Source organism: Sinocyclocheilus anshuiensis, unplaced genomic scaffold (assembly GCF_001515605.1).
Source record: "Sinocyclocheilus anshuiensis isolate Anshui unplaced genomic scaffold, SAMN03320099.WGS_v1.1 scaffold26, whole genome shotgun sequence".
Classification (NCBI taxonomy): domain Eukaryota; kingdom Metazoa; phylum Chordata; class Actinopteri; order Cypriniformes; family Cyprinidae; genus Sinocyclocheilus; species Sinocyclocheilus anshuiensis.
Window position 1 is genome coordinate 929,693 of NW_015544143.1, and position 20,614 is coordinate 950,306.

General features: G+C 38.2%; 1 protein-coding gene across 1 annotated transcript in view; it reads left to right on the top strand.

Moving 5' to 3' along the window:
• The first annotated feature begins 708 nt into the window (after positions 1–708).
• Positions 709–20,614, top strand: part of LOC107695042 (chromodomain-helicase-DNA-binding protein 5-like) — a 32,584-nt gene continuing 12,678 nt past the window's right edge. The window contains 19 exon segments of the mRNA XM_016494822.1: positions 709–914; positions 6,541–6,698; positions 11,840–12,031; positions 12,115–12,233; positions 12,619–12,860; positions 13,286–13,398; positions 13,732–13,858; positions 14,271–14,467; positions 14,588–14,806; positions 15,493–15,699; positions 15,806–16,017; positions 16,129–16,260; positions 17,169–17,277; positions 17,413–17,604; positions 17,683–17,877; positions 18,095–18,232; positions 19,430–19,561; positions 20,166–20,285; positions 20,287–20,415. Of these exon segments, the coding sequence (XP_016350308.1) occupies positions 848–914; positions 6,541–6,698; positions 11,840–12,031; positions 12,115–12,233; positions 12,619–12,860; positions 13,286–13,398; positions 13,732–13,858; positions 14,271–14,467; positions 14,588–14,806; positions 15,493–15,699; positions 15,806–16,017; positions 16,129–16,260; positions 17,169–17,277; positions 17,413–17,604; positions 17,683–17,877; positions 18,095–18,232; positions 19,430–19,561; positions 20,166–20,285; positions 20,287–20,415 (3,000 nt within the window). The 5' untranslated portion in view covers positions 709–847.

The window sequence follows — 20,614 nt, forward strand, 5'->3', positions numbered from 1 at the left end:
GCGCTATACCCAATTTTTAAAGGAACAGGTATTTCGTTTAAATAACAGAAACCTGACCTCGTTTGTAAGGCTTTAGTTCACCCAAAATGAGGCAGAATGCCCGTCACCATTTACTTTGTGTATATCAAGATGAAATAAAAGTGAACACTGCTTTTTCTTCCGTGGGACACACGCCACAGGTTTGAAACTACGTGAGGGTGAGTAAATGACAATTTTTTAAAAAAGTGAACAGTCCCTTTAAAACATCTCTAAACCAAGTCGTCAAAGATGTATGTTCAGCCGTGACCTCGGATATATAATTTGTCCGACCTAAATTTGTAAAAGAATAAGAAAAGTTGGACAAAAAAAATCATTTTTCCTGCTCCTATTATGCGCTTCCCTCGTCTGACAGAAAGGGACTGTGAGGGAACTTTCTCCCGTATGTCTCACTGTATAACCTCACATTCCTCGAACTTCAGCGGGAAAAGGGCAATGCCACCGCGAGACCGCCGCAAACTCTCACTACTAGTTAAGCCGGTGACCAGGCGAAGAGCAGTAACTAGTTGTGTCGGGAAACTATGGGATGGATTGCCATGGCAACCGCCCAGACGTCACAATCTGGGCATGTGTGTTCCATTTTTGTCTTTCTTATTTTCAGACTGGAGGATTTGGATAGAGAAGAGGGAGAAAGGGTTTTTTTTTTAGACAGGGTAGCCATCTTTTATTTTATTGAGAGCATATTAAAATAAAATTAGCCTCACCTTCAGTGGACGTTTCCTCTGAAGCTGAAAATCTGGGCATTCAGAGGGTTAAGTTTCTGGACTTTATTCCTGCATCTCGAATGTGATTTTCTTGTTATGCGGTAAAGATGCCCGGATCGCTAAGCAATGAAGATGAGGGGCAAGACGATATGGATTTTGAGGACGACGTGCCAGGTGAGGGGGTAAAGAGTCACAGGGGAGGGAGAGTTCTGCCCTTCACAACTGCGCTGCTACGCCTAGTTGAATGCGGAGGAAAAGGGGCTTGACGCGCGTGCGATTTATTATAGTCTCAGTAGCTTCTGTTCTCAGACTCACACCGGACACTGTTCGTCCAAAAATAACGGCGCACTGTCCGACTGTATTTGAGTCACTAAAGCGCGACTAAAGAGCAGACCGTCTTTCTGCGATTCGCTTTGAGATAAAATCGTTCTCTGTTCATATTCCATCATCCGGTTGGCGCATTTTTTCTTTGCAAATAAATGAGCTATGCATGCACCCACTGTCTTTTTTTCCAGTCGGGGTGCTCTGATATTGCACCCACTGTGCATAATGATTTCTAAACCTGATGGACTGTTTTAATATAAAGTCTGGTGCATGGCAATACTGCAGTCTCTTTGTAAAAATAGTATGTATGGGATTTATGCATGGTTTAGAACTGATCTAAACAAATAATCAGTTTCCCAAAAAGGTGTTATGGCATTTCTCTGAGGGATATTAAAGAGCTGATGGTTATAGTGCAACTCTGTGGTCACAGTGTCTTGTAAAAGTAGTGTATGTGCTTGATAGAGCCACGTGTGACAGGAAAACATCAGCTACAATGATCCACTGCCTCTGTGGTCTGTTTGAGGGGCACACACTTTAGCCAAGACAGCCTCCATAGTATCTTAAAAAAAAAAAAAAAGGTTTGTTAAACTTACCGTAAAAACTGACTGTCAGAACTTAACTATAAAAATTACAGTCATGATGTTATAGGTTTTGTGATTTTATATTTTAGGCTTCCTAACTGTAACTAATTGTGTCATTATAGTGTTAACATACAAACTTTTATTTATTAATTTATTATTATACAAATTTATTATTAATCTGTTTGGTGCTGTAAAATGTACTGAAATTGATACAGATGATCAAAATTGTCTTCTTCAATCTGTGGATTTAATTTATAAAACGATTAAAAGACAATAAAGACCTTTTACTTAAAATGTCAATTCAACCATATTTACGGTTATAGTAGCCTTAAAAATGTATTTGTAAATGATGAGAGATTTAGTAAATTTTACTTTATAAGTTATTTTTTAATAATTTATAATGTGATTTTATTTATTTATTTTGTGTGTGGTTGTACCGCAGATTAGCAGGTTTACAATTTTAACATTTGTTTTCTGTTACAGTCAAATTTTTCCTGTGTTGGCTAAAAGAGGGGCCTTTGTGTATTTTAAATGAATGTATGAAACTCTTATTTTGTGCAACAGCTGCTTTACAGAAAATATTTGTTGAAAAGTGACACTTTATGTTGATGCTTGATATATCTTTCTCAGGCAATATGAACACAATTATTATGCTTAATCGCTGCTGGTGACTACTGTATCCTTATGATTTCACTCTGTTTACGCTTCCTGTGTTGGTGAAGGGGCGTGCATCTAATTTTCCCCTTAAAGACTCATCAGTCTTTTTTTTTTTTTTTTATATGACAGATTAGTCTCAAAAGCCATTGGCTGTGAGAGCAGGGTTCTCAGTGGTGTAATGGAGAAGCCGTGTAGTTAAGACTTCGTTCTGCCTGCATGCCTTTTATACATTCACGGCCCTCAATTCAATAAAATCAATACATTGATGGTTTCTTGCTGGTCTAGGCTGCCTCTGAATTAGCCGTGAATTAATCACGTGACCGACCTGAGCACGAGTATCTCATTTGCACCCCAGTTGCGTATTTTACCTTCTTTTTTTCTACGAGGCGGTTACGTGGTTGATATGAATGCTGCTGAGGGCTGCAAACGGTTTGAAATAATGTGCAATATGCAGAAGAATTAATAATTGAGAAATACTTCATGAGCCAGCGTGCTCTTTCCGTTTAGACAGTAAGCCCCCGCATGTGCTAAAAATGAGAAATCTATGCAGTGCAGGACTGGCCAGGATTTTGGGTTGCTATTTAGTCCCATTCACTGATTGCTTTCAGTGTAGGCAAGAACACCTTCACTGATTCCTTTACTGAAATTATAATGAGGTGGTTGATGAATGTTTTGGTGAGATTAATAAATAGCCAATTTTTAACATGTGAAATGAGCTATTAAGTTATTTAATTGCGAACCACATCGTAATAATTTCCATACAATCAATCCAGTTAATCTCTAGCTTCTTTGCTAAGAACGATAAAGCATATCTTTAATTAATTATTGTGAATCTAACATGCATAAGTAAAGTAATAGGATGTATTTTGAAAATGCAGTTTGTATTGTAGGCCAGCGAAGTGAGATTTGCAATCAGGACGGTTCACTGCCGTATCCAAACACTGCAGAACACATGACTGCTCCCCCAGCCAGGAGCAATGAAGTGAGCATGCTCTAACCACAGATATAAACAGACAAACAGATGATTTATAAAAATGCTAAGAGAATGAAACATGATAAAGAATTCAATGGCGAGCTCGATGATTGCATGGTTTTTAATGTTATTTCACCTCCATCAGATTTGGTTAATGGATGTGCATCGCTTCTGTTAAGATATGCACATTTTAATCAGTTAGTTTAGAATTTTTGCAACTTGAGTCCACATTCCTTGTGTGCCACATCAGGAACAAAGGATGGAGTGGTTCCAGAAAGATGCCAGATTGATTTTCTCCAGAGTTCCAAATATTTGCAATCTCAAAATTTATAGCAGATTCAATGGATAGTTTACCCATAAATTAAATGCTGTAATTTACTCAATCTCACATCGTTCGAAACCTGTACAACTTTATCTGTCTGTGGATCACAAAAAAAAAATATTTTGAAAAATATTTTTGCCCATGGAATGAAAATGTTGTTTTGGACCTCATTGACGAACTATATTGACAAAAGTCTTCAAAATATTTTTCAAAATGTTGTGTCTGCAGAAGACAGTAAGTTATTCAGGCTTTATCTGTCTGTGGATTACAAAAAAAATATATTTTGAAAAATATTTTTGCCCATGGAATGAAAATGTTGTTTTGGACCTCATTGACTTGAACTATATTGACAAAAGTCTTCAAAATATTTTTCAAAATGTTGTGTCTGCAGAAGACAGTAAGTTATTCAGGTTCTGAACGATGTAAGGGTGAGTAAATAATGACAGAATTTTTTGGGTGGACTGTCCTATTTAAAAAAAAAAAATCATTGTCATAAAGAAAAAGGTTTTATATGTTCTGCCCCATTCTTGTTAGTGCTGTTTCATTTGTCTGTCATACCCCAACAATGCTTGTGAGAGTTTCTGTTTATGTTGATCCTCATTAGGAATAGGATGCATTAGGGTGAAGCTGATCCAAAGTCATTTGAGTGCTTTTTGCCCCCTTCTTTATTTCCTCCATTCGAAGTCTGGTTTTCTTTTACATAGTCATAATCTTTGAAATTGAAAGATTATCATGAGCTGCTCATAGCTCTGTTTGGTGGGGGCTATTTTTGGAAGCTGCACTGTGAAAACTGACACTCCTTTCTCTTTGCTAGAGTTTGTGCATGCATGTAAATCATTGTTGCATCACGCACTTATGTCTATGTGTCTGCATCAGACTCCACAGTGTGCCACATCTTGCAAATTTTACCAACAAATTACTGCAGTGTAGAATATGCGTGCTGGAATAAAATAATTATAGCATCTAAACTCAATTGCAGTGGCTTTGTTCTTGTTTTATAGGTTATTAGGACATTAATTTTAGACTACTTTGCTTGTGTACTTGCAAATTTTGCCACTATATCGCTTTGCAAAGCAGAGCAAAGGTTTGTGAATGAGCCTTGGGACTTAGAGAATGGATATAGTCTTCAGAAAGTAAAGATACGGCCTATAAAACTTGAAGGTCTCAATGAGGGGGAGTTCCAACCATGCTGTCTCATCACATTAACGGTGGGGGCACTATTAACATACACAGTCTGTCAGACAGCTAATGCGTTTTCCTGTAAATGTTCCTCTTCTTAACAGCGAGACCGGCCGTGAATCCCATCTCTAATGGAGTGCGGCACTGACCCAGCCCTTGTTGCAAGGTCAAAGTTACCCCAATGTCCATGCTTAGCTGACACACAAATGTGTGGCTGCAGTCGTGACATTTTCAGCCCCGCTACCAGCAGCGAATGGCAACAGCACAGCTTTTAAACACCTGGCGGTTCCTGGCCGAGGCTCTGTTTGCTTGGGAACATGGCACAAAACGTGACTGTCCGGGATGCAAAAATAGAGCTACAGTTTTGGGGAAATCAGGCTACAGATGATTGATTATTCATTATTTTCTTAGCATATTAAATTGGAATTGGATAAAGTGTCTTCACATTGAAAAAATATACACTTCAGCTTAGTATGCATATATTGAATACAAATATGAATTTTCACCAGAGTGCAACAGAATTATACCTTATTTATATGTACCTTGCATTATGTACCTTAACACTGAAAAAGATATGCACTTCAACCCCTCAGTATTCATATAGTGAATAAAAATATGATTTTTCACAATGACATAATCCAAAATGCTTAAAAGTAAGTTGACAATGTAAAACCTCGCTTTTTTCGATATCCTCACTTCAAGAGTGCTCTGTTGCATCACCACGACTGTAAGTGAGATATGAATGAAGACGAGATGTGTGCTTGATGCGCCTGGCAGGCAGCAGACATATTCTGCCGACATGAAAGAGCCTCCCTGTGAGATGCATTGCAGACGCACTGCCCTAAATATCCGTCATCTCGCAGGCAACTGCTCTGTTTATGTGCGGCAGAAGATTGAAATAAGAAAAAACCTCCCAGCGGCTGAAAGAGAGATGGGAAGCTTTGTATTTTACATGAGTAAATACCCAAAATGCCCTATAGGGCTGCAAGCAAGGCTTGAACCGTGCAGGGGCTGCTCTCACCGGAGCTGAAGTCCTCAAACAGTGGCAGCTAAATGAAGGTTAAGTGGATTTCGAGGATAGCATCCAAGAGGCTGGGAAAGCCCCTCATCCGGCAGCTCCCACGAGGCGTGGTGGGCTGCGGGACAGGGCCTTAGCTGATTGACTCCACCACACGCAATGCATATTTCATGGCCCACCGTCTGAGCTGACGATAGACAGGCGGCAGGAGTTCCGGTTCCAGACGATGCCTTCCTGATGTCTTTTTTTTTCTTCTTTTTGACAGCATGGCATCATTGAAGTGTTACAGTGAATATGTGCTGCCAGACAGTAGTTTTTTGTTTACAGTGAGAGGTTCACAGTTCAGTAGGTGGCAGAGACCTCACCTCTCTCCTTTCACTCCCCTTTCAGAAAATCTTTGCTTTTACTCTAATGGAGTGAAGGAGCCTCCACTACGCAGGCAAACCCTTCACAGACAGACAGACAGACAGACAGACAGACAGACAGACAGACAGACAGACAGACAGATAGAAAGATAGATAGATAGATAGATAGATAGATAGATAGATAGATCATACGAAATCATAAAATAGTTACGTTTTCTCATGAGAATGGGTTGTATAGATCGACAGATAGAGAAAACATAATGGATAGATCGACAGAGATTAAACAACAGGATGGATGGATGAATATATGGATAAATAGATGGGGGTGATGCGATGTATGCATGAATCTCATAAGTGTGAACCTCTTGTGTTTTTTCTCAGATGAGGATGAGGAAGGTGAACGTCAGAGGAGTGTCCCCCTGTCACCCTTAGAGAGATTTTTCTCTGAGGATGATTCGGTTAAACAGCATAAGAAGAAGAAACCCAGCAAGATAATGGAGGGAAAGGAGCCCAAAGTTAAGAAAAAGAAGAAAAAGGAGGTAACCTTTTAAATGTTATCTAACTGATTGAAGCATGGATGAAACAGATGTTGTTATGACATCATCAGAATGCAAGTTATTTTCATGTTGTTAGGCTAAATCAGCATTTCTTGTATTTATAGCATCCTAGTTGTTTTGGTTTTTGAGTGTCATGATCAGTTACTGTAAATGTGTCACCTGTGAGGTAACCACATTTATGATGTGAAAACCTGGGCAGGTCAAGTTCAAATAGTTCAGAATGGTCTAAAGTTCAGTCAGATACTACTTGTTTGCTCAACTTATCATGGCTGAAACTTACGATGTTGTACAACTGTCCATACATTGGGGTCCAAAACAACACTGAACCCCATTGATTTTCATTGTATGAATAAAAAAACTTATGTTTTATAATATCTTCTTTTGTGTTCCACAGAAGACAGACACCAAAAATGGGGACTGTCCTATTAAAAACAATTTCATGGCTCCCTCCCAGAAAAGTTAGGCTGACATTAGACCATCCATACAACAAGTAGCGCCCTGATCTGCGTTCAGCCTACATCACATCACAGCACTCATAAGAAAGGCCAGGTTGAATGATCAGTATGAAACAACTTGCCTGACCTCGGGGTATTTTGTCGTATTTTTTACCGATCAGCCTTTTTCTAGTCAGCTCTCTCTCTGCGCCTTGGCGAGAGATAAAACATTTACCAGGTCAGTCGGTCACAGTCCCCCCAGCTGACTGTATTTGCCTTTGAGATAATGAGAGGGATTCCTCTTTTTCTCCTCCCTAGCCCTCCCTCGCTTTATCTGCCTCCTTGGACAGATTCAGTCTTTCTCTCAACCCTCCCTTCTTCTCAGCAGTGGTAAATGTGCCGTGGAGAGGGCAGAGAGGTCTCCCCTCAGCAGCTAAGAGCCCTGCTTGGCGTCAGTCATGCTCTCTCTGCAGTGCCGTGTCAGACACGGGCTCAAATCAATGCAGGTCAAAACCGCCGCCTGCCCTTCTGCTGTCCGCAAGTCTAACAGCTCAGCTTGCCAAAGCCGGCCACCTGCGCCGGAGCCTGATAGACTGTGGAGAGTCTAGGGATTGTAACGGGAGAGTGAGAATTGATGCTTTGTCAGATGTAAACAATGATAAGTGACATTTCATTTGTACCGATGAGCATTTTTGTTGAAGATGAGGATGTTTTTGGGGAAAAAGATCCCAAAGATGTCTGACACTATAATGCAGTTCTTTTTCCACAGAAAATGCAGTATTTAAAGGCATACTTTCATAATTTTCTTACTCTCATGTCGTTCCAAACCCAAATGACCAACTTTCTTCTGCGGCAGAGTGTTCACACTGCTTTTTTTCTCCATACTCCATACTACAAAAAAGTGAATAAGTTAACTGGGGCTGTCAAGCTCCAAAAAGGACACAAAAGTAGCATAGATATACACTGCAAAAATTGTCTTAAAAGTTTATAAAATTGTAGTATTAGAATTATTGTGTTGTTTTCTAGACAAAAATATTGAAATGTCAGTCAAAAGATATTAAAATGTTAATAGCAGAAGCATAAACCTAAATACATTTGGTTAGTTTTATGTTTAGAAGAAAAAAGGTAAAATTTTAAAATAAGTTATGTTAAATTAACAATAGAAATACTTCTAAAGCATTTATTAATCATAGTTACAAATGCATTGTTAGTTAATGCATTAACAAACAATAACTAATGAGATCTTATTTAAAAAAAGGCATGAAGAAAAGCTTAATTTAAGATATTTTCTCTGAAAACATATTGTCTAATATGATATTACTTATTACTATGATATTACTTATAATAGGATATGACTCTGAAAATATGTTGTTTTATGTTTAGATATTTTTACAGGAAAATAATACAGATTAATTAATAAACAATTTTTATTTTATTCATTTAACTCATTTGCTATTTTCCAACTTGTAAAGCAATACAATAACTAAGCGTGTGGAAAAGCTTGAAATTTTAATAACTTGTTGAAAGTCTTCCCATCCACCATAGGTCACAAAACTAATTTGCATTCAGTTTGATTTAACATTTAAATGTGTTGTGAATAGTCACAAGACAAAATAACCAATTATAGCTTATTTCTGAAAAATCGATAATCTGCTTGAAATTTCTTTTTCATGTTCCACAGAAGAAACTCAAACAGGTTTCAAACAACATGAAGGTGAGTAAATGAAAGAATTTTAATTTTTAGACAAACTCTTCCTTTAAATACTACATTTTCTATAGGGATGGTGTCAGCCTGAATACCTCTTTGTGACACATTATTTACATTGGATCTTTTTTTTTTTCCTTTTGAGGTACATTGTCAGAAAATTGTGGCTTGGATTTTGGGAGACCTTTCAGCTCCAGCTGTTAAGCTCTTTAGTAGTTCTAGTCTTTGCCTTTTGCATGAGCACCCCTCCTTTTTCACTCTCTCTCCTTCCTCTCTCACTTTCTCCCTCCCCCATGTACGTGATTGAGATTTGTCTAGACGGGCCCTAGAACACAGGCACTGCAACCATGGGGACTCTTCATTACAAGCTCGTTATGCAAATGCATCTGATTGGATGGCGCTGTTCCATTGGCTGCTGCAGTGAGAGAGCTCCCCCTACACCCCCCCTCCACTCCCAACACTGCACAGTTTGGTTTCCATGGCAACTCAGAACGGCTGCTGGTGGAGCTTGTGCGCTCTGCGGCAGTGCTGGCCTACCCTAGTAATTCACCCACTGAAATGTGTGTTCCTTAGCAGTATGATCATTTTGATTGGTTTTCTCTGCTTCCAGATGTTACTAATAATCATAGTGTCATAATGATCAGTTTTTTTTTTCTTTATTGAAAATGTGGAGTTGATTTTGCATTTATCAATAGTTACGCCATAGTAAAAGCCTGTTTTTAATTAAAGTCTGTGGATGTGGGGTCTTTACCAATTAGGAGGATCTCTGTTTAATACCTCCTACAAGTACTAAAGTCATATTTTGGCAGAGGCAAGATTTCTGTGCTCCTGAACACTTAAATTGTCCACTATAAGTTTATACCGCTATTTTTGATTAGCTTGCACAAAAGTCTCTTTAGGACAAGTCAGTTCACTTGGTGACCATATAGGTAACACCTCCAGGCTTTTTTTTCTATGTAGACGCAAGCATGCACATACAGTATAGCTGCTATGAATAGGGAAATTAGTATAGTATTAGTTACATAACATTATTATTATTGTTAAAAATAATAGTAAACATTATAATTAATAATAATAATAAGTTTTATTTTACAGTACAGTTGTATTACAATAACTGCAAGGAAAACTGAAAGGAAACGTTCCACTGAAAAATCCAGTGAAATGCTGTAATCATCTGTCCACAAAAATGTTAAAGGGGTCATATGATGTTGCTAAAAAGAACATTATTTTGTGTATTTGGTGTAATGAAATGTGTTTACCTGTCCTATAGTTGTAAAGCTGTTATTGGGCGACAGAGACGTGAGACGTGCGGATCCATCTGCATGCTTTTATTTAAGAGACGTGGTCATAACAGGCATGTGTCAAACAATGGTAAACAGGTACAACACAGGCAAGACAAAGAGTAATCCTAGGACAAGCGTGGGTCATCGATCGGCGAACGAATGACTCATGACAATCAACTGTGACTTGACTTGATTCATGAAGATCAAGTGTGACATAACGGGGCACTGTTGTGTCCGCCATTTTACGATCAGGCTCCGCTGTCGCCACCATTTTGTGAGCGTGCTCTAGTGCGGCCATCATTACACAAGCGGACTCTGTGTCATGTTTCTCCGCAACACCAACCGTGAACACGGAGTTGACACACAGCAGAGCAAAATCCAAAAAATAGCTTAGAGAAGAACGGGGACCCTCACGGGTTAATCGTGACTTTAAAGGTTCATTTACTCCATCACAAAAAAAGTCTCAGTACACAATCTGGCAGATCAGAATAACATGCAATATCCAGATACTCTTGAATATAGCCTTCAAGCCAGTGCAATGGATGATGGGATATGTAGTCCGGGATGACATGCAACAGTTTGTGTAGTGCGAGAGTCAATGTAATAGAAGGGTGACCTCTGGTTGTGATTGAACGGAAGTCCATGGACAGGATTCGTGACAGGTGTAATGAAATGTGTTTATGCGGTTTAAGGTTCAAAAAACATTTTGTCCCGGCAGGAGTGACGAGACAAAAATATTAAAACCCATTATAAATAAGGTATTTGTTGCATCTAGTGGGGACATAATTACGGATTATAATGACTTATAGGATCAGAAAACAGTCCTCATCCTCCATAAAATGCGCTGGACACATCGGAATATTTTGGTTGAACTGTTCTGGAACAGTGTTGTAAATACAACTTAACCACTGATTTCTAGTCGTGTCCTCTTTTGGAAGGCCAAACAAAGTAGTTTCGCTTTCACAACGAAACACAGCGTCACACATGGTGGGCTAGAGTGAGCGGCGTGGGCGGGCTTGCGGCAACCACATGTGACGACCCCGGGCTGGACAATGTAAAAATAAAGCATCACTGGCACACATTGTTTTCCCAAATGCATGTTAAACAGCACACATCGTGAGCCGCTTGAGGGTAAATGAACACAGTGCTGCTCTTCACTCTGAAACATGCAACGCATCAGACTTCAGTTGCACTATTTTGTGGTTTGTTAAGCGTACTAACCTATATCGCAATATTGGTTTTAGCTCGATTGGCAGATGCTTTGCTAAAGCAATGGCGCAAAACACAATGTTAAAGATCTTTTATGCTGTCATGAGAAATATATTTAAAAAATGTGGTATTATGAAACATCGGTTTTGGTTATCATTATGATAATAAATATGAAACACTGGCTACTGTGAATGGGAAAATTTGTAAAACTGCTTGTTAAGATAAAGTTTCAATAACATCAAATCATCAAAAAAAATCTGACAATAATGGTATCATAAATTATGCTAAAATCACACTAAAAACTAAAAAAATATTTTTCAGTTGGGTCCAGCTAATGTGTATGTTCAGATTCCACCAAAAAGGAGATTGGCTCTTTACTGAATGGCTGGACTATCATTCCTACAGTCGCCTTATTGAGCGTTAAAATTTCTCCCATTAATTTTTATGAGTGTTCCTCTTCTTTTTCTGTAACGTCTCCGCCTGTACTCACAGGGGCTTCCTAGTGGGCTAGATGACATGTCAGACAGAGAGGATCATGGTCACAGGTCAGGGAGTGAGAGCAGCACCTACAGCACCCTGAAGAAGAAAAAGAAGAAGCCCAAGGAGAAGAAGGAGAGGAAAACTAAACAGCGAAAGAAAGACGATGATGAGGACGACGATGATGACGATGATGGAAACATGAAGGTTCTCACTTAATAGTAGAAATGCTCTATTATGCTCTATTAGCCATGAGAATAAATGAATAACGGTTTCTCATGTGACACCAGGAACCAAAGTCATCCAGTCAGCTGATGCAAGAGTGGGGTCTCGAAGATGTGCAGTATGCCTTCTCAGAGGACGACTATAAAACCATCACCAACTACAAAGCCTTCAGCCAGTTTCTTAGGTAGGATTTCAGTTTTCCTTCTGCATGGACGTTCTAATGCCCTGCTGTCAAGATGTCTTGTTCTATTTTAAAACATTCCTTCTGGCAAATGCTAATACCTGTATGAAGTAATGACATTATGGTGACAGGTTTTCTAATAATAGGCATTGAAACAAGATGTACTGTCTGACCCACACCATGCATGTCTACTGTAACCAGCATAATATTTAATTTGATAGACACTCTTTTAGTATATACTTCCGATTTCTGATTCATCGTGCCTGAGAACATCCAGTACTTGAGGTAAAATCACCACAATGCATGGCCTCTTATAAAATTTGCCACACAAATTTCAACTTCATTGTCTAAGAATAGTTTTTTCTTTGCTATTTTTTTTTGTGGACAGGCCCCTCATTGCCAAAAAGAACCCCAAGATCCCCATGTCAAAAATGATGACGGTGCTCGGAGCGAAATGGAGAGAGTTCAGCGCGAACAACCCTTTCAAAGGCACCTCTGCAACTGCTGTAGCGGCTGCGGTGGCTGCTGCCGTGGAAACTGTCAATGTGGCTCCGCCCATCTGTATTAGAAGTATCCAACAGATCTCACCATCTGGGCCAATCAAAAAAGCCAAAACCAAAGAGGGAAAGGGTAATTTAATGTTCTTTTTGTTGATGTTATATAGGGGTTTATATTTAGGGTCAGATTTCCAAAGCAGTTAGTGGAGGCTTTTACATTGTTTACATATGTAACATGATTAATGATTGGCTGTTGGCAATTCTTTATTTAAATGTGTTTGGTTTTTCACTCACACGATTGCTTTAGTGTAACTTTGAAACTTAAAAGTCAACTGTGTAATTTTATCCTATGAATAGCTTATTTATAGTTGACCCTGGATTTTATATGAAGTACTTTAACATCAAAATATTAAGTGCGCATATGTGTTTACAAAAAAAAAAAACAGATTTGCAAATGTAAAATGTGTTATATGTATGTCTGAAGAATGGAGTATTGTTCTCAGATCTCACAAAAAAAAAAGTTGCTGTTTTGTTTATCTCATCTGGACTGCATTGCAGGGCCTGGCGCTAAGAAAAAAAGTAAGCCAGTGAAAGAAACAAAAAAGAAAGGGAAACCGAAGAAGTCCAAATCGAAAGCAGGCCAGGGTGGAAAAAGGAAAAAAGGCTCTTCGGTGAGAATGCGCTTTCACTGAAATCTTTCTAGGGCTTAACCTGTATCACATGGCAAGATTCCCCTTAGCTATTCAATTGAGAGAGAATTTTTTAGGTTTTCCACTTCCCAGAACAATTCATGGATCATTTGTATAGATATTCTTCCCAAGTGTTCTGGTTCCTCCCAGTTTTATTAGGTTCTTTCTAAAGTTGTTTTCCATGTTATGACCTTTTCATTTTTGATGAAGACTTATTGTGCCTTTTGCATAAACTGTCACATGAAATCATCCAGTTTGAGGAGTATGACCTAATTTTAGTGAATGGTTTAACTGTTTTAATGCCTTATTTCTCAGAGTGAGGAGGATTTCCTGGATGACTTTTCAGACTTTGATGACATCAGCATTCACAGTGCCTCTGTACGCTCAGATACTTCAGCGGCACCCAAGAAGTCGACCCGCCGAGGACGGAAAAAAAGAAAAAGTGAATTTATTATTATTATTGTTGTTGTTAAATACACTGCCTATATATATATATATATAGAGAGAGAGAGAGAGAGAGCTTGCCATTCTATATAAATATAGCTATAACGCCAGTCTTCAGTGTCATATGATCCTTCAGAGATCATTCTAATATACTGATTTACTGCTCAGGAAACAAACAACAACTTTTTTTTGTAACATTATAAATGTCTATACTGACACTTTTGATAAGTTTAATGTGTTCTTGCTAAATACATGTATTAAAAAAAATCGTACAGATGCTGATTCTTTGAACGGTAGTGTAAGTCTTGTTAACAGAATTAAAGTGTTGTTACATTGAAATATTGTTGTTAAAATTGTGAAATATTATGTATTTGAAATTGCACAGTACTTCTGTTCCATAAACTATTTAGGTTTCTCTTTGAACTCTATTGTTAAAGTAGGAGAGGATGGAGACGGCTACGAGACAGACCATCAAGACTACTGTGAGGTTTGTCAGCAGGGAGGAGAGATCATTCTATGTGACACCTGTCCCAGAGCATATCACCTGGTGTGTCTGGATCCAGAACTGGAGAAAGCCCCTGAGGGCAAATGGAGCTGCCCCCACTGTGTGAGGAAATCCCTCCCTGCTTCACAACAAGCATATACATGCAAAGAAATGCATTCTAATACATTCAAGGCCACAGAAGCTGTGCTATTCAGACTGACAGTTTATTGCCTCATCTCTCAGGAAAAAGAAGGTATTCAGTGGGAGGCCAAAGATGATGAAGAGGACGAAGATGAGGTTGCTGGTGAGGAGGAAGATGACCACATGGAGTTCTGCAGAGTGTGTAAGGATGGAGGAGAGCTGCTGTGCTGTGACACCTGCCCTTCCTCCTACCACATCCACTGTCTCAACCCACCGCTTCCTGAAATTCCCAATGGAGAATGGCTGTGTCCACGATGCATGGTGAGAAACGTCTGTATGGATCAGTTCAGTTAAAATCATTCTCAAGAGTCTCTGAAATAGCTGAAAATTAGACTTGGCTTTTGAAAGAAATCCTTAATGCTCATCAAGGCTGCATTATTTAAATAAAAATACAGTAAAATAGTATTGTGGAATATTATTACAATTTAAAAGAACTGTTTTCTATTTTAATATATTATAAAGTGTAATTTATTCCTGGGATGGCGAAGCTGAATTTTCAGCATCATTATTCCAGTCTTCAGTGTCACATGATTCTTCAGAAATCATTCTAATATGCTGTTTTAGTGCTCAAACATTTCTTATGAAATCGGTTGTGCTGCTAAATGTTTTTGTGTAAACCATCATGCATGATGATTTTTATCAGGATTTAGACAATTTTGATCAATTGAATGCATCATTTCTGAATAAAGGTATTAATTTCTCCCTCAAACACACACACACACACATAAAAAAAACATCTTACTGAGCACGATCGTTTTATTTAGGTCTGTTAGTACAGCTTCACAAAAAAAGGACAATTATAGTTGAACTATAGTTGTTCATGACATTTAAAAAATAAAAATTATTATAAGTCTGCCTGAAATCCAACCTTAAAAGCACAAGTAAAAGCATATGTTGTTTTGAACATTTGAGCACTGTTCATCATCTATCATCCATATTTCCCCTAGTGTCCACCACTAAAAGGGAAAGTCCAGAAGATTCTGCACTGGGTGTGGGGCGATCCTCCTCTACCACCTGAGGTTCCTCTTGGGGAAGATGGAGAGAAGGTGGACGGTTTGGCCAAAATGCAGATGAAGGGTCGTCCAGAGAGGCAATTGTTTGTGAAATGGGCTGGGCTGTCCTACTGGCACTGCTCCTGGGTCAGCGAACTACAGGTGGGACTCCCACATTTCCTCAGCAAAGACATTAATTAAATCATGCATGCTTTTTTGGCTTGTTCCTGTATCTCTGATTAAGTTTCGGTTCTTTCCCTTGATGCAGTTGGAGCTATATCACACGGTAATGTACCGTAACTACCAGCGTAAGAACGACATGGATGAACCGCCACCGTATGACTATGGCTCCGGGGAGGAGGAGCTTAACAGTGAGAAGAGGAGGAGCAAAGACCCTCAGTATGCAGCCATGGAGGAACGATTTTACCGTTACGGCATAAAGCCGGAGTGGATGATCATTCATCGGATCCTCAACCACAGGTACATGGGCCACAGTTAGTAGTGCTAATGCTATACTTCAGACAACATGCTTTTCATGCAGTAAATTATTGTATAATTATATGCCTTAAGACTGTGTTGTGTATGTTGAAGTTTTGATAAGGATGGAGATGTACACTACCTGATTAAGTGGAGAGATCTGCCATACGATCAGTGCACCTGGGAGGCTGATGACTTCCACATCCCAGATTATGACAGCTTTAAACAAGCCTACTGGGACCACAGGTAAGCCATGTCATTTAAATTTAATGTGGATTTAAATGAACGCAAACACACATACAGAGCTTTCCATGAAGAGGGTATTAAATAATGTAGCGCCTGAAGCTCTTAATAAATTAATTTTTAAATGGTCAGTAAAAATGTTGATCATTATCCTCAGAAGTTCATGCTAAAGGTTTTATTTTTTATCATTTTTTATTAATTTCATATAAGGCCTGCGATTTCTGCAACCCTGCACTACATTTTTAGCAATAGACAACAAACAAGCATCCAAATTAAATACAGCATTTCTAAAATAAAACTAAAACTTTTCCAGAATGGGTAACAGGGTTTCTAAATTAAGCTGCCTCTCTAGTTATTTGCTAGTTTGGGACTAAATGTTGGTTAATAGTTATTTATAAACCTATTTACCATAAATTAAAAATATTAATGAAAAATAGTAAATACAAATCTTAAATTATTAATATTAAAAACAAATAAAAAATGCATATAACTACAATTAATTAATTTGGACTTGTTTTCCTATCATGCTCTAGAAAGTGTCCAAGTAGTATTTCATAGTATTTTTTAATGTTTCGATTATTAATATGCGTAATATTGTAATAGTAATTTTGTTATTTGTAATTAGATTAGAAAAGAATTACTAAAATTACATTACAAATATATTTTTCTTTTTTTATACAGTGAACTATATATCAGTTTTATGTAATTGTTGAAAGACAATATATGTGACAATTTAAGACTTAACTTTTTCCTAGATTCATGCTAGCATCCTAATAGTTTTCAAAATAGAAAGAAAAAAATAACTGAAAAAATTGATTTGTGACTAAAATGAATAAATGAAGAATATTAAGAAATTTGTCACACAAAGTGTGTGAAAAGTGCCATACACTCACTGACTCTGATTTTACCAGGAATATGGTGCTCGGTGAAAGCCATCACCCCCTGCTGTTCAGAAAGGGAAAGAGACTCAAAGAGGAAGTAAAGAGGAGAGAACCTCCACCAGACACTCCGGTTGTGGATGTGAGTGCGATTACTATTTTACTTCATGAATTTATGCCTGAATTTATCTTGCTTTATGAATTTACACTTTTTCAGTTATTTGCGTAGACTGAATCTCAGTATCATTCTCTCTTATTTATGTGCCATTGGTCATAGCCCACCATCAAGTTTGAACAGCAGCAATGGTACATTGATGACACAGGGGGAACTTTGCACCCATACCAGCTGGAAGGCCTGAACTGGTTGCGATTCTCTTGGGCCCAAGGAACCGACACAATCTTGGCTGATGAAATGGGGCTTGGCAAGACTGTGCAGACTATAGTATTCCTGTACTCACTTTACAAAGAGGTCTGGGCACCAACTGATCTTTTTCAAATGCATTTGAGAGAGGAAGGGAACAGAGTGTAACTGAGTTGCTTGTTTCAGGGTCACTCCAAAGGGCCATTTCTGGTCAGTGCGCCACTCTCCACCATCATCAATTGGGAGAGAGAGTTTGAGATGTGGGCTCCAGATTTCTATGTTGTGACTTATACAGGGGACAAAGAAAGCAGGGCTGTCATACGCGAGAATGAATTTACCTTCGAGGAAGTCAAATTGGGTCGCAAGGTTTTCCGCATGAAGGTAAGAGAGTGCGGTGGACTAGCGTCAACATTTTGATGCATTATACCGTGTCCCATCCAAAAAACAATATTTTGCACCAAACCAAAGCTGATTTACATCATCCTCTCACTGGTACCTGATTACATATTTCAACATCCAAACAATTTAAAAAGGATCCTAGTTTCTGAAAGGTTTCATTTAGAGGTGCCTTGTTTCTGATCAGAGTTTTTCATCACAGAAGGACACACCGATAAAGTTTCATGTTCTGCTGACGTCATATGAACTGATCACCATTGATCAGGCAATACTTGGCTCCGTTACCTGGGCCTGTTTGGTTGTGGATGAAGCCCACCGACTGAAGAATAACCAGTCAAAGGTACAGAATTCAAGGAAAGATTTATGACGCCCCCCGTTTATATCACTGCAGTGCTTTATTGTTAGCACATGTAATGGCAATACATTTTCTGTTTTATAAGAGCTATTTAAAAACTTTTGTCAGGAGTGTATTGTTTCTTATGCTTGCAGCGAATTTGATGCATAATATCGGCCTTATCTTACATTCTCATGTTCAAGGACAAAATGTTCTGTGATATTGAAGTTGTTTACTCTTAGAAACATTGCCTGCTGACTATTAATGATGCCTGCTAAGGCAAGCACCACTTTTACTATTGCTTATACTTGGAGTTAAGGGTTTTTCAAAATTATGGACGTGAATGATACCTCAAATGAAGTGGCTTAAAGAGATGTGCTTTCCTGCATGAATAGACTTCACTTGGTGGATTATGAAACAATTCCATGCTTACACTGGAGGGACCTTAGCCATATCTAGGAACCAGAATATTATAGACACTGGAGTGATTTGAACCCAAAACACTCAAGTAATCATATTCTATTGAGCTAAAAACTACAATACATAGACAATAGCAATAGCTATGCCATGCCAATCACCCACAAAACCCTTGCATTTTGGTGCCGAGCACTGTTCTTATTTTCTGAGCTGTTTTAATGGTTGCTACAGATGTGTCTTGTAACAAAACATTTATTTTTTAAAATATAAATACTTAAATACTTTGATTAAACTGATCAAAGGCAAAAGTTACAAAATATTTCTATTTCAAATAAATGCTGTTCATTTAAACCTTCTATTTATCAAAGAATCCTGAAAAAAATGTTTCCCCTAAAAATAAAGCATCACAACTGTTTTCAACATTGATAAAAAAAAGAAATGTTTTAGGAGCACCAAATGAGAATATTAGAATGATTTCTGAAGGATCATGTGACACTGAAGACTGGAGTAATGATTCTGAAAATCCATCACAGGAATAAATTATATATATAAAAAAATAATTGAAAGAGAAAACTGTAAATTTAAATTGTATTAATATTTCACAGTATTACTGTGTGTCCTGTATTTTTGCTCAAATAAATGCAGCTTTGGTGAGTGTCAGACGCCTTTCAAAATCATTTAAAAATCTTACCAACCCCAAACTTTTGAATGATTTATAATATGGTTTATGGTTTTTTTATTAACATTTGTCAAGTCTTTTGTATGTTTTCATTTTTATATATACAGGAAGCTCCGGTCTTACCCAATGGTTCTTATGATGGCAACCTCCTGGTGAAATCCTCAGGAAAACTCACCCTGCTTCAGAAGATGCTCAAAAAACTGAAAGATGAAGGGCACAGGGTTCTCATCTTCTCTCAGGTATAGTGTGTGGTACTTATTCCCTCTTTTAGAGCTTAGAATACCCTGTGAATAACATTACAAAAAAAACTTAAATACATGGCGGTCTTGCCTTTATTTCAGTGGAAGATTAATTAGATGGTAAACTGTGAATAGAAAATAGGAGCGGAGCTCATTCATCTTTTAAATGGAGTTGACAAATGAAAAGGCGGGGCCTATATTTATCTCCGCATTATTGTTTAGTCCTTAGACTCTTTTCCCTCCCATTTTAAATTGCCTGTGGAATCACTGCATCCATTAATTTGATGAATGGCACAGGTAAAGGGAGGATGTCTCGACGTGCCTTCATTTTGCCACCCTTTTATTTCCTAAGTGCTTGAAAATAAACAAACATATTAATGTTATGGCATGTCGTATGTTTCTTAAGTTCTTTAAGCTTGATTAAAGAGGAGGACCATGTTTCTGTCCCCTCTTGTTGTTGTTTTTTGCATAGATGGAATTAAGCATGAGCTGGCAAGCTGAGTTTGCTTAACATTTTGCTTAACGCTGCCATTTGTCCCTTTGTTGGATACCACTGTTATCTTCCTTTTTATGTCTCATCCTGCACTGTTGATCCCTCTCTCAGATGACAAAGATGCTAGATCTGCTAGAGGACTTCCTGGAGTTTGAAGGATATAAATACGAGCGTATTGATGGGGGCATCACAGGGGGACTGCGACAGGAGGCCATTGATCGCTTTAACGGTGAGGATTCCGGCAGTGAAACAGTTCTGTTTTCTGCTGTCCACACGTGCTGGAGGATTGGGTATCAATCTGGCAACCGCAGACACTGTGATCATATATGACTCTGACTGGAACCCACACAATGATATTCAGGTAATGCAAACAACAGTGCTGGGAAAGCTACTTTAAACTGTGACATATAATTTAAAATGGTTAAAGTACTCTTTTAAAAAGTATTTAGCTGCACTACAAGCAACTACACTAGTTATATATACAGTATATATTTACACTGAACAAAATTATAAATGCAACACTTTTGTTTTTGCCCCCATTTTTCATGAGCTGAACTTAA